Source organism: Oncorhynchus masou, chromosome 6 (genome assembly GCF_036934945.1).
Source record: "Oncorhynchus masou masou isolate Uvic2021 chromosome 6, UVic_Omas_1.1, whole genome shotgun sequence".
In the NCBI taxonomy this organism is placed as follows: Eukaryota; Metazoa; Chordata; class Actinopteri; order Salmoniformes; family Salmonidae; genus Oncorhynchus; species Oncorhynchus masou.
The window spans coordinates 36660559-36673767 of NC_088217.1; the positions used below are offsets into that span (position 1 = coordinate 36660559).

Below are 13209 nucleotides of genomic sequence, written 5' to 3' on the forward strand. Positions count from 1 at the left end.
GTATGGTTTGTTTAACGTTGCAGTCGTTGATTTTTGTTTGACAAACATTTTAATGTGAAATATCTGAGTCTGTGTCCCCCTTCTCATCCCTCTATCCTTATCTACCTCTAACCCGTGTCCCTCTTCTCATCCCTCTATCCTTATCTACCTCTAACCCCTGTCCCCCTTCTCATCCCTCTATCTTATCTTATCTCATCCCCTCTTATACCTCTAACCCCTGTCCCCCTTCTCATCCCTCTATCCTTATCTACCTCTAACCCCTGTCCCCCTTCTCATCCCTCTATCCTTATCTACCTCTAACCCCTGTCCCCCTTCTCATCCCTCTATCCTTATCTACCTCTAACCCCTGTCCCCCTTCTCATCCCTCTATCCTTATCTACCTCTAACCCCTGTCCCCCCTCATCCCCTCCTTATCTACCTCATCCCTCTATCCTTATCTACCTCTAACCCCCGTCCTCCTTCTCATCCCTCTATCCTTATCTACCTCTAACCCCTGCCCCCTTCTCATCCCTCTATCCTTATCTACCTCTAACCCCTGCCCCCTTCTCATCCCTCTATCCTTATCTACCTCTAACCCCCGTCCTCCTTCTCATCCCTCTATCCTTATCTACCTCTAACCCCTGTCTTTTTTGTTCTGCGTCCGCCCCTCCCTGTGTGAGTCAATGGGGTGATTATGCCGATTCATCAGGACTGAGGCTGTGACTGGGAGGAGAAAGACTCCTTGTTCTGTTCATCATAATCCCTCCTTCTTTAGCAACAGGCTCCTCCGTGTGTTTGTGTCCCATCTTAAAACTACCGTTGCTGTTTTGCTCCTGTTATTGTTGTTGCTGCTGTTGCTGTTGCATGGAACTTCCCAAACTTCAAAATGGCTGATATTTGATGTTGACTAGGGGGCATTTGGCCTGTGGCTGTTTGTTCCTCAGTGTTTAATGAATAACTGCTGATCTATAGTGGCTTCAATCAGCTGTCTGCTGCTGCTAACTTCCCACCCCAGGGGAAACCTTCAGTAGGCTTAAAGGAATCTAAGTTTTTAATTGATTTAAATTATTGACGTGAAGTGCTGTGGTTTCAGAGACCAAGATAGGCATTCGTAGTCCTAAAAAAATGCAGTGGTCCAAGAGTATCCATCTTAGAGCAGAAGCACAGAGCTCTGTGTTTAAAGGAATGGCTCCGAATTAACAATTAAACCACCGCCAGTTAGAGTTCAACTTGTTTACAAGGCATTCAGAAAGGGAGGAGGAGGAGGGAGAGGCACAGGAGAGGAGGGGAACAGGGGATGGGGGTCATTTGTGAGAGGGAAAAACAGGCTGAAAGTCCAGTTAGGGGAAAGTTCACTTAAGCGGTGTGGAGAGGGTAGAAGAGAGAGGGATTTGGTGAGACGGAGGTTAGTCTCTGAGGGCTGGAGTGAGTGAGCAAGTAAGTGTTAGAGAGAGAGAGTGTAAGAGAGTGAGACAGCGTAAGAGAGTGAGAGCGCACAGACCCACAGAAGGAAGGATGAAGGAGATGAATAAGACGTATGCCATTGTGGAGATGATAGACGGGGAACAGATCCAACTGGTAAGAAGTCTGAGTTTTACTGTGTGTGTGTGATCTATGTGTGGCTAAGGAATATAAGGTTTGTGTGTTTTGTCCGCCCATCTTGGTCAGTATTGAGGCAGGCTAGTTAGGAGAGTTATGCCCCCCTGCACCCCCCTCTGGGTTGGTGAGGGCTGGAGCCGGGGCAGGGGGGGTCAGCTCTAACTCCCAGCCTCAGGTCTCTGATTAGGGGATGAGCCTAGCTCTCGGCCGCCTGGGGCTGGTGATGGAGGCTGAGAGGGAGCAGCTCTTTGAAATGGTAGCGGTTGAGCTGAGCCCGACCACTGTGGGCAAACTTCCAGTGAGGGACACGTTCGGCCATAAGAGATAAGACACACAATAGGATGTTAGTTGTCCAGTATGAATGTCGCTGCTGGCCTTTCCTCTGTTTCCCTTCTTTGGCCCAGCTCCTCTCTCTGTGTGTGTGTGTGTGTGTGTGTGTGTGTGTGTGTGTTGTGTGTGTGTGTGTGTGTGTGTGTGTGTGTGTGCAATGTGTCTGAGTGGAATAGATTGGCATTCTTTGGGTTTATCTCTTGGTGCTCATGCTTCAGTTGATTGGCTCTTGATTACTCAGTGTGTGTAATGATACACGATCTCATAGTCATTGATTAGATTATTTTACTCTTGATTGGCTCTCAGGGAGCTAAGTTGAGCCACATGGAACTCTGATTTGCACACAGGGACAGTGGTATAGTGTGTGTGATAGTGGCTCCATGCATGAATGCAGCTCTCTGGAAGGACTATTGATGGTGGTTGCTACAATGTTGCCCCAGGTGTGCTTGTATTTTTAGTTTGGTGTAGTCTGATTTAATATACAGGCCTCTAAATAGTTCTGCTGTTCTCTTTCTCTTGGTCTCGCTCTGTCTGAGATGTGTATAATGAGATTCCTCAGGGACTAATGTTAGTTACCTTACACATCTCCTCTCTGTTTTTGGAGGTTCTCGCCTCGTTCGCTTTTCTTAAACACAGAGTTTTCCCCCTAATGAATGAAACTCATCTGCTAATCTGTGACCAGGATTATAGCGGGAAACTCAGTAGCATCTGGGATTTTAAGGGGATCTTGGGAATGCCACAGAGAGGGAATACTAAGCATGACTGACCTGGGTCTGAATGTGTGTGAGAGAGAGTTTGTTATAAAATGGATAGTTTCTCACGCTCTGCGTGTGGGTGTGGGCGATGGGGGACAGCAAGAGTCAGTGGTTTGAGACTAAAGCATTCTGTGTGTGAGAGGGGGAGGAAGGGACAAGGTGAGGAGAGGGTTTCACCTAACTGAACAGCATGTCCCTGGTTTGACAAAGGAGAGGAAGACCCTACTGATGATGGGATCTGAGGTCTCGGTCCACAGCCTGTAGTTTTACTATGTGTGTGAGAGATCTGGCTGCACTTCAGTTGTCTCGATAAGGTATCTGGCTCTTATCTGTCAAGCCTCATTAGTATTGTAGAATAGACATTTAACCACATCCTCAAGTTTTTCTATTATTGTAGACCAGCACGTTTCATCACCAATTCCTCATGAGGGAAGTTGACTAGTAGTAGCCATAGGGACTGCTTCAGAAGTTAAACAACGTCTATACAACCTATACAGAGGACACCACTAGTCTTCCACACAGGTGCTGGGTTACAGATGGGGTCAGAGAATCCACAAAAAGACTTTGACCTGAACCAGACAGCAGGTGAATGCAAGTATTTTGCCAGACTGTGCCTCAACCTATTGTCTACCTGGCCCATCACTCCACCCTGGACTTGAACAGTCTTTACAACCAGGTCCACCATTTCGACAAGACAGCAATCCCAACTTTTGCCAGGACCCTGAAGGACGTCACCCTCAACCGTAGCCCAAGCACCTCACACAGGAGTAACAGAGCAACGGACACCCCACCCAGCAAGACCCCCTCCTAGGCCTGCACCAAGAGGACCTATGCCCAGACCACAGCATCACCAGCCACACCCCAACCAGCTAAGACCCCCTCCTAGGCCTGCACCAAGAGGACCTATGCCCAGACCACAGCATCACCAGCCACACCCCAACCAGCTAAGACCCCCTCCTAGGCCTGCACCAAGAGGACCTATGCCCAGACCACAGCATCACCAGCCACACCCCAACCAGCTAAGACCCCCTCCTAGGCCTGCACCAAGAGGACCTATGCCCAGACCACAGCATCACCAGCCACACCCCAACCAGCAAGACCCCTCCTAGGCCTGCACCAAGTGGGACCTATGCCCAGACCACAGCATCACCAGCCACACCCCAACCAGCAAGACCCCCTCCTAGGCCTGCACCAAGGGGACCTATGCCCAGACCACAGCATCACCAGCCACACCCCACCCAGCAAGACCCCCTCCTAGGCCTGCACCAAGAGGACCTATGCCCAGACCACAGCATCACCAGCCACACCCCAACCAGCTAAGACCCCCTCCTAGGCCTGCACCAAGAGGACCTATGCCCAGACCACAGCATCACCAGCCACACCCCAACCAGCTAAGACCACCCCAAGCAAACCCTGGACACACCCTATATATCAGACCTATGCCCCTTCTGCCCACCCCATGCCCCCCCGCACACTGCGGCAATGACCTCAACATGACAAGAGGACATACTGCATGCCTAGGCTGTGAGCAGAGCAACAGGCCCGACCCTCACTATTACACCCACCCAAGCCCCATCCTGCAACCTAAGAGGTATGTGTCAGATGCTCAACATGCTCTGCTCACACCTACTGTGATGGTCCAGGCCTAAACCACACAAAAACACTAGACACTATGGAACACAAAGCTTTTACGATCTCATCATGGAATATACAAGGCCTGAGGTCACCTGCCTTTGTCCTAAAGAGCAGGAACCCAGACTTCATCAAAGGAATTGGAAATACAGACATTGTCATCCTACAAGAAACATTGTATAAATGAGACGGACCCACTGGTTGCCCTCTAGGTTACAGAGAGCTGGTAGTCCCATCCATCAAACTGACAGGTGTGAAAAAGGGAAGCGACTCGGGGGGTATGTTAATTTGGTATAGAGCAGATCTAACCCACTCTATTAAATTAGTCAAAACAGGAACATTTTACATCTGACTAGGAATTAATAACGTACGACAGACCACACATTCACCCTTCACACCCTAATTGGCAAGCAAACAAACCAAAACAAAGGCAGTCTTGTCATGCTTTGTTGATTTCAAAAAAGCTTTTGACTCAATTTGGCATGAGGGTCTGATATACAATTTGGAAATTGGTGTTGGGGGGGAAATATATGAATTTATAAAATCCATGTACACAAACTAGTGTGTGGTTAAAATGAGCAAAAAACACCTTTCCACAGGGCCGGGGGGTGAGACAGGGATACAGCTTAAGCCCCACCCTCTTCAACATATATATCAACGAGCGAGGGCACTAGAACAGTCTGCTGCACCATCTGGCTAAAAATACTTTAATCAGTTATAGAACCCATTGCCCTTTACGGTTGTGAGGTCTGGAGTCCACTCACCAACCAACAATTCACTAAATGGGACAAACACCAAATTGAGACTCTGCATGCAGATTTCAACACCAAATAAGGCATGCAGAGCTGAATTAGGCCAATACCTGCTTTTCAAAATCAAAAGAGCTGTTAAATTCTACAACCACCTAAAAGGAAGCTACTCCCAAACCTTCCATAAAGCCATCACCTACAGAGAAATGAACCTGGAGAAGAGCCCTCTAAGCAAGCTGGTCCTGGGGCTCTGTTCACAAACATAAACAGACCCCACAGATCCCCAGGACAGCAACACAATTGGACCCAACCAAATCACGAGAAAACAAAAAGATAATTCTTTCCAATGTGTCAAGTAATTAATAAAAAAACCAGAGCAAACTAGAATGCTATTTTGCCCTTAACAGAGAGTACACAGTGGAAGAATACCTGACCACTGTGACTGACCCAAATTTAAGGAAAGCTTTGACTATGTACAGACTCAGTGAGCATAGCCTTGCTATTGATAAAGGTCGCCGAAGGCAGACCTGGCTCTCAAGAGAAGACAGGCTATGTGCACACTGCTCACAAAATAAGGTGGAAACTGAGCTGCACTTCCTAACCTCCTGTCCAATGTATGACCATATTAGAGACACATATTTTCCTCAGATTACACAGATCCACAAAGAATTAGGTGAAATACCAGTGTACCATCACAGCAGCAGGATTTGTGACCTGTTGCCACAAAAGGGCAACCAGTGAAGAACAAACACCAATGTAACTACTTTTATACTTTAATTGTTTTATTTTCCCTTTTGTACTTTAACCATTTGTACATTGCTCCAACTCTGTATAAAGACATAATATGACTTTTGAAATGTCTTTATTCTTTTGGAACTTTTGTGAGTAATATTTACTGTTCATTTTTATTGTTAACTTTTGTTTATCTATTTCACTTGCTTTGGCAATTGAATCAAGCCTTACAGAGATAAGAGAGAAGGGATGATTGTGTGTATGTCAGAGCAGAGGCGGGTTTAGAGGCAGCAGTTTCCAGGTGTGATATTGGCCTGAGATTTTCTGCTATCTTCTCTTTACAGCCAGTCACTACACATGTAACACACCTGTGTTTATAGAGTTTGATCTGGCTCAGAGGGTTAACCAGGGTTACCCACAATATGATGCCATAAAACTCTCATGAGACACCGACTGCTTGTTTTGTCTATTCTACTCTCCCTCACTCGCTCTGTCTACGCTCTCTCTGTCTGCGCTCGCTCTGTCTGCGCTCGCTCTGTCTGCGCTCGCTCTGTCTGCGCTCGCTCTGTCTGCGCTCGCTCTGTCTGCGCTCGCTCTGTCTACGCTCCGCTCGCTCTGTCTGCGCTCGCTCTGTCTGCGCTCGCTCTGTCTGCGCTCGCTCTGTCTGCGCTCGCTCTGTCTGCGCTCGCTCCGCTCGCTCTGTCTGCGCTCGCTCTGTCTGCGCTCGCTCTGTCTACGCTCTGTCTGCGCTCGCTCTGTCTACGCTCCGCTCGCTCTGTCCCGCTCGCTCTGTCCCTCCGCTCTGCTCGCTCTGTCTACGCTCGCTCTGTCTGCGCTCGCTCTGTCTACGCGCTCGCTCTGTCCGCGCTCGCTCTGTCTGCGCTCGCTCTGTCTGCGCTCGCTCTGTCTACGCTCCGCTCGCTCTGTCCCCGCTCGCTCTGTCCCCGCTCGCTCTGTCCGCGCTCGCTCTGTCTACGCTCCGCTCGCTCTGTCCCGCTCGCTCTGTCCGCGCTCGCTCTGTCCGCGCTCGCTCTGTCCGCGCTCGCTCTGTCCACGCTCGCTCTCGCTCGTGATGTCTACTCGCTCTCTCTAAGGTAATTGAGGGTGATCTCAGTGAATTTGATGGAAAGGGGAGTTTGTCCTCGACCCTTAAGGTTTCCAGCCTTGTTTTTAAGATGTTCCTCGGTTTTGTTCATGCATGGTTTCCTGAATGTTGTTGTGTATCAGGCGATCACCCAACCACAGCGGCTTAAAGTGGGGTCCTAACTGACTTGAAAATAGGGTGTCTGGTTAGGATAGTATACTGTATCTATCGTTTCTCCATCTAAAGGATGTGCTTGGTTCGTTGTTTGAACCCATCCTTCATTGAACTTGATGATAGATTAATTGACTAGTAATTCATATAACCTCTGCTTAACCCTACAATATTTTCTAGGACAAATGTATTGATACTCTTATTTCCCCTGGATTCCAATCTCACCAAGAGAGTCACCCTAAATACTCTTATTGAGATTATAGAGTGAAATGTAGGTTGTGGTGCTCATACTGATTTGTGTGTCCCCAGCTCCCTCTGTCCAGCAGTCACCTGGACGTGTACACGGGCCCTGGGATGACCGGTCAATCTATCGCCATGACAAGCAATTCCTGCCCTGCCAACCTGGCCATCAAACGAGAGCTGACGGGTAGGACCAATCAAAGCCACGGCAACCAATCAGAGATGAGCTTAGACACAGCAAACAAGCAGCCAGCTCTCAGACATTTACAGCTTTCAGAAACTGGTTTCCCAGGTCTGAATCAGATGCTAAGTAATGAATGGAAACCAGCAGACCAAAACCAGAAGGATTAGATCCAAATACATGGCTACCAGGGGTATATTTTTCTCTAGAGTGAGGGGACGATTTAATGTAATTTGTTCTGAGTTTGAATTCAATTCGTAAATTAAGCTAATTAACTAATGATTAGGGGGAAATACTGTATCCATGCATAAACTAAATCTCAATGAATTTGGTTAAAGTGAGCCTCTAACATGATTTTCAAACCCTCTATGACCCCAAACTATATACACTCACTATACACACTTTGGGGCAGTGTTAGTTCATTGCTTGTTGTTTTTATCAATGCAGAAACCCGTGCAATGGCCAAAGAGAGACAGAAGAAAGACAACCACAACCTGAGTGAGTTTATCCCCCTCTTTTGTGTGCTCTCTTTCTCTCTCACTTTCACCCTCCCTCGCAAAAACACAATAGGAATGAGTGTGCACTTTTTCAACATCCATCATTTTTACTACCTCACACTGCTTAAAGTACACCTGCCACTCTGTCTGTCTGTCCCTGCCACTCTCTGTCTGTCTGTCTAAAAACACACACACAGTGGTTTATTCAGCTGACACAGCTCATCCCACAGGTAGATGGTTAACCCACAGCTGTCTGCTGCTCTGGCACTAAAGTCTAATTGCCTGTGACACTTTCTCGGTCTCTCTTTCTCGGTCTCTCATTCTCTTTCTCGGACTCTCGGTCTCTCATTCTCTTTCTTGGACTCTCCCTTTCTTTCTCGGACTCTCGGTCTCTCTCTCACGGTGTGTCTCTGGCTCCTCTCTCACGGTGTGTCTCTGGCTCCTCTCTCGCCGCCGTGTGTCTCTGGCTCCTCTCTCGCCGTGTGTCTCTGGCTCCTCTCTCGCCGTGTGTCTCTGGCTCCTCTCTCGCCGTGTGTCTCTGGCTCCTCTCTCGCCGCCGTGTGTCTCTGGCTCCTCTCTCGCCGTGTGTCTCTGGCTCCTCTCTCGCCGTGTGTCTCTGGCTCCTCTCTCGCCGTGTGTCTCTGGCTCCTCTCTCGCCGTGTGTCTCTGGCTCCTCTCTCGCCGTGTGTCTCTGGCTCCTCTCTCGCCGCCGTGTGTCTCTGGCTCCTCTCTCGCCGCCGTGTGTCTCTGGCTCCTCTCTCGCCGTGTGTCTCTGGCACCTCTCTCGCCGCGTGGCTCGCTCTCTCTATCGCGGTGCGTCTTTTGCTCTCTCTCTCGCGGGGTGCGCTGGCTCTCACGGTGTTTCTCGCTCGCTCTCACGGTGTCTCTCGCTCGCTCTCTCACGGTGTCTCTCGCTCGCTCTCTCACGGTGTCGCTCGCTCTCTCACGGTGTCGCTCGCTCGCTCTCTCACGGTGTCGCTCGCTCGCTCTCTCACGGTGTCGCTCGCTCGCTCTCTCACGGTGTCGCTCGCTCGCTCTCTCACGGTGTCGCTCGCTCGCTCTCTCACGGGGTCGCTCGCTCGCTCTCTCTCACGGTGTCTCTCGCTCGCTCTCTCTCACGGTGTCTCTCTCTCTCACGGTGTCGCTCGCTCTCTCTCACGGTGTCTCTCGGTCTCTCTCTCTCACGGTGTCGCTCGCTCTCTCTCACGGTGTCTCTCGCTCTCTCTCTCACGGTGTCTCGCTCTCTCTCTCACGGTGTCTCGCTCTCTCTCTCACGGTGTCTCGCTCTCTCTCTCACGGTGTCTCGCTCTCTCTCTCACGGTGTCTCGCTCTCTCTCTCACGGTGTCTCGCTCTCTCTCTCACGGTGTCTCGCTCTCTCTCTCACGGTGTCTCGCTCGCTCTCTCGCTCTCTCTCTCACGGTGTGTCTCTCTCTCGCTCTCTCACGGTGTCTCGCTCTCTCTCTCACGGTGTCTCGCTCGCTCTCTCACGGTGTCTCGCTCTCTCTCTCACGGTGTGTCTCTCTCTCGCTCTCTCACGGTGTGTGTCTCAATGTCTCTCTCGCTCTCTCACGGTGTCTCGCTCGCTCTCTCACGGTGTGTCTCGATCTCTCTCTCACGCTCTCTCACGGTGTGTCTCGCCCTCTCTCACGGTGGTCACGGTGTGTCTCTCTCACGGTGTCTCTCTCGCTCTCTCTCACGGTGTGCTCTCTCGCTCGCTCTCTCACGGTGTGTGTCTCGATCTCTCTCTCACTCTCGCTCTCTCACGGTGTGTCTCGTGTCTCTCTCTCTCACGGTGTCTCTCTCTCTCTCTCACGGTGTCTGTCTCTCACGGTGCTCTCTCTCACGGTGTCTCTCTCTCTCTCTCACGGTGTGTCTCGCGGTGTCTCTCTCTCTCACGGTGTGTCTCGCGGTGTCTCTCTCTCACGGTGTGTCTCTCTCTCTCTCTCTCACGGTGTCTCGCTCGCTCTCTCACGGTGTCTCGCTCTCTCTCTCACGGTGTGTCTCTCTCTCGCTCTCTCACGGTGTGTGTCTCAATGTCTCTCTCGCTCTCTCACGGTGTGGCTCTCTCGCTCGCTCTCTCACGGTGTCTGTCTCGATGGCTCTCTCTCACGCTCTCTCACGGTGTGTCTCGCTCTCTCTCACGGTGTCTCTCGCTCTCTCTCACGGTGTCTCTCGCGCTCTCTCTCACGGTGTCTCGCGCTCTCTCTCTCACGGTGTGTCTCGCTCTCTCTCTCACGGTGTGTCTCGCGCTCTCTCTCTCACGGTGTGTCTCGCGCTCTCTCTCTCACGGTGTGTCTCGCGCTCTCTCACGGTGTGTCTCGCGCTCTCTCTCTCACGGTGTGTCTCGCTCTCTCTCTCTCACGGTGTGTCTCGCGCTCTCTCTCACGGTGTCTCTCTCTCGCTCTCTCACGGTGTGTGTCTCGATGTCTCTCTCGCTCTCTCACGGTGTGGCTCTCTCGCTCTCTCACGGTGTCTGTCTCGATGGTGCTCTCTCTCGCTCTCTCTCACGGTGTGTCTCGCTCTCTCTCACGGTGTCTCTCGCTCACGGTGTCTCACAGTGTGTCTCGCTCTCTCTCACGGTGTGTCTCGCGCTCTCTCTCTCACGGTGTGTCTCTCTCTCGCTCTCTCTCACGGTGTGTCACGCTCTCTCTCTCACGGTGTGTCTCGCGCTCTCTCTCACGGTGTGTCTCTCGCTCTCTCTCTCACGGTGTGTCTCGCTCTCTCTCACACGGTGTGTCTCTCTCTCGCTCTCTCTCTCACGGTGTGTCTCGAGCTCTCTCTCTCACGGTGTGTGTCGCTCGTTGCTCTCTCGCTCTCTCTCTCACGGTGTCTCGCTCTCTCTCTCACGGTGTCTCTCTCTCTCGCTCTCTCTCACGGTGTCTCTCTCTCGCTCTCGCTCACGGTGTGTCTCTCTCTCGCTCTCGCTCACGGTGTGTCTCTCTCTCGCTCTCTCTCACAGTGTCTCTCTCTCGCTCTCTCTCACAGTGTGTCTCTCGCTCTCTCCCACGGTGTCTCTCTCTCTCGCTCGCTCTCACGGTGTCTCTCTCTCGCTCGCTCTCACGGTGTGTCTCTCTCTCGCTCGCTCTCACGGTGTGTCTCTCTCTCGCTCGCTCTCACGGTGTGTCTCTCTCTCGCTCGCTCTCACGGTGTGTCTCTCTCTCACGGTGTGTCTCGCTCGTTGGCTCCTACGGTGTCTCGCTCTCTCTCACGGTGTGTCTCTCTCGCTCTCTCTCGGTGTGTGTCTCAATCGTCTCTCTCTCTCACAGTGTGTGTCTCTCGCTCTCTCTCTCACGGTGTCTGTGCTCTCTCTCTCACGGTGTCTCGCTCTCTCTCTCACGGTGTGTCTCGCTCTCTCACGGTGTCTCGCTCTCTCTCTCACGGTGTCTCTCGCTCTCTCTCTCACGGTGTCTCTCGCTCCCTCTCTCACGGTGTCTCTCTCTCGCTCTCTCACGGTGTCTCGCTCTCTCTCTCACGGTGTCTCTCTCGCTCTCTCTCACGGTGTGTCTCTCGCTCTCTCCCACGGTGTCTCTCTCTCTCGCTCTCTCTCACGGTGTCTCTCTCTCGCTCTCTCTCACGGTGTCTCTCTCGCTCGCTCTCACGGTGTGTCTCTCTCTCGCTCGCTCTCACGGTGTGTCTCTCGCTCTCTCTCACGGTGTGTCTCGCGCTCTCTCTCACGGTGTCTCTCTCTCGCTCGCTCTCACGGTGTCTCGCTCGCTCTCTCTCACGGTGTGTCTCGCTCGTTGGCTCTCTCACGGTGTGTCTCGCTCTCTCTCACGGTGTGTCTCTCGCTCTCTCTCACGGTGTGTCTCTCGCTCTCTCTCTCACGGTGTCTCGCTCTCTCTCTCACGGTGTCTCGCTCTCTCTCTCACGGTGTCTCGCTCTCTCTCTCACGGTGTCTCGCTCTCTCTCTCACGGTGTCTCTCGCTCTCTCTCTCACGGTGTCTCTCGCTCCCTCTCTCACGGTGTCTCTCTCTCGCTCTCTCACGGTGTCTCGCTCTCTCTCTCACGGTGTCTCTCTCTCGCTCTCTCTCACGGTGTGGCTCTCTCGCTCTCTCACGGTGTCTGTCTCGATGGCTCTCTCTCTCACGGTGTCTGTCTCGATGGCACTCTCACGGTGTCTGTCTCGATGGCGCTCTCTCTCTCACGGTGTGTCTCGCTCTCTCTCACGGTGTCTCTCGCTCTCTCTCACGGTGTCTCTCGCTCTCTCTCACGGTGTCTCACTCTCTCTCACGGTGTGTCTCGCGCTCTCTCTCTCACGGTGTGTCTCGCGCTCTCTCTCTCACGGTGTGTCTCGCGCTCTCTCTCTCACGGTGTGTCTCGCTCTCTCTCTCACGGTGTGTCTCGCTCTCTCTCTCTCACGGTGTGTCTCTCGCTCTCTCACAGTGTGTTCTCGCTCTCTCTCTCACGGTGTGTGTCTCTCGCTCTCTCACGGTGTGTGTCTCTCTCTCACGGTGTCTCTCGCTCTCTCTCACGGTGTCTCTCTCTCTCTCTCACGGTGTCTCTCTCTCGCTCTCTCACGGTGTCTCGCTCTCGCTCTCTCACGGTGTCTCGCTCGCTCTCTCTCACGGTGTCTCTCGCTCTCGCTCTCTCTCACGGTGTGTCTCTCTCGCTCTCTCTCACGGTGTGTCTCAATGTCTCTCTCGCTCTCTCACGGTGTGTCTCGCTCGCTCTCTCACGGTGTCTGTCTCTCTGGCTCTCTCTCGCTCGCTCTCACGGTGTGTCTCGCTCGCTCTCTCACGATGTGTCTCGCGCTCTCTCTCACGGTGTGTCTCGCTCGCTCTCTCTCACGGTGTGTCTCGCGCTCGCTCTCACGGTGTGTCTCGCGCTCGCTCTCACGGTGTGTCTCGCGCTCTCTCTCACGGTGTGTCTCGCTCTCTCTCTCACGGTGTGTCTCGCTCGCCGCTCTCACGGTGTGTCTCGATGTCTCTCTCGCTCTCACGGTGTGGCTCTCGCTCGCTCTCAAGGTGTCTGTCTCGATGGCTCTCTCTCTCACGGTGTCTGTCTCGCTCTCTCTCGCTCTCTCTCACGGTGTCTCTCGCTCTCGCTCTCTCACGGTGTCTCTCGCTCTCTCTCACGGTGTGTCTCTCGCTCTCTCTCACGGTGTGTCTCTCGCTCTCTCTCTCACGGTGTGTCTCGCGCTCTCTCTCTCACGGTGTGTCTCTCGCTCTCTCTCTCACGGTGTGTCTCGCGCTCTCTCTCTCACGGTGTGTCTCTCGCTCTCTCTCACGGTGTGTCTCTCTCTCGCTCTCTCACGGTGTG

At 52.4% G+C, this 13209-nt stretch overlaps 1 protein-coding gene across 6 annotated transcripts in view; it reads left to right on the plus strand.

Annotated features, from left to right (window-relative positions):
- The window catches only part of tfeb (transcription factor EB), a 130044-nt gene that overhangs the window by 86529 nt on the left and 30306 nt on the right, over positions 1 to 13209 (plus strand). For all 6 annotated transcript variants that reach the window (XM_064968584.1, XM_064968587.1, XM_064968585.1 and 3 more), the window contains 2 exons: positions 7341 to 7458; positions 7900 to 7950. In XM_064968584.1, the coding sequence (XP_064824656.1) occupies positions 7341 to 7458; positions 7900 to 7950 (169 nt within the window). The remainder of the gene's footprint in view (positions 1 to 7340; positions 7459 to 7899; positions 7951 to 13209) is intronic.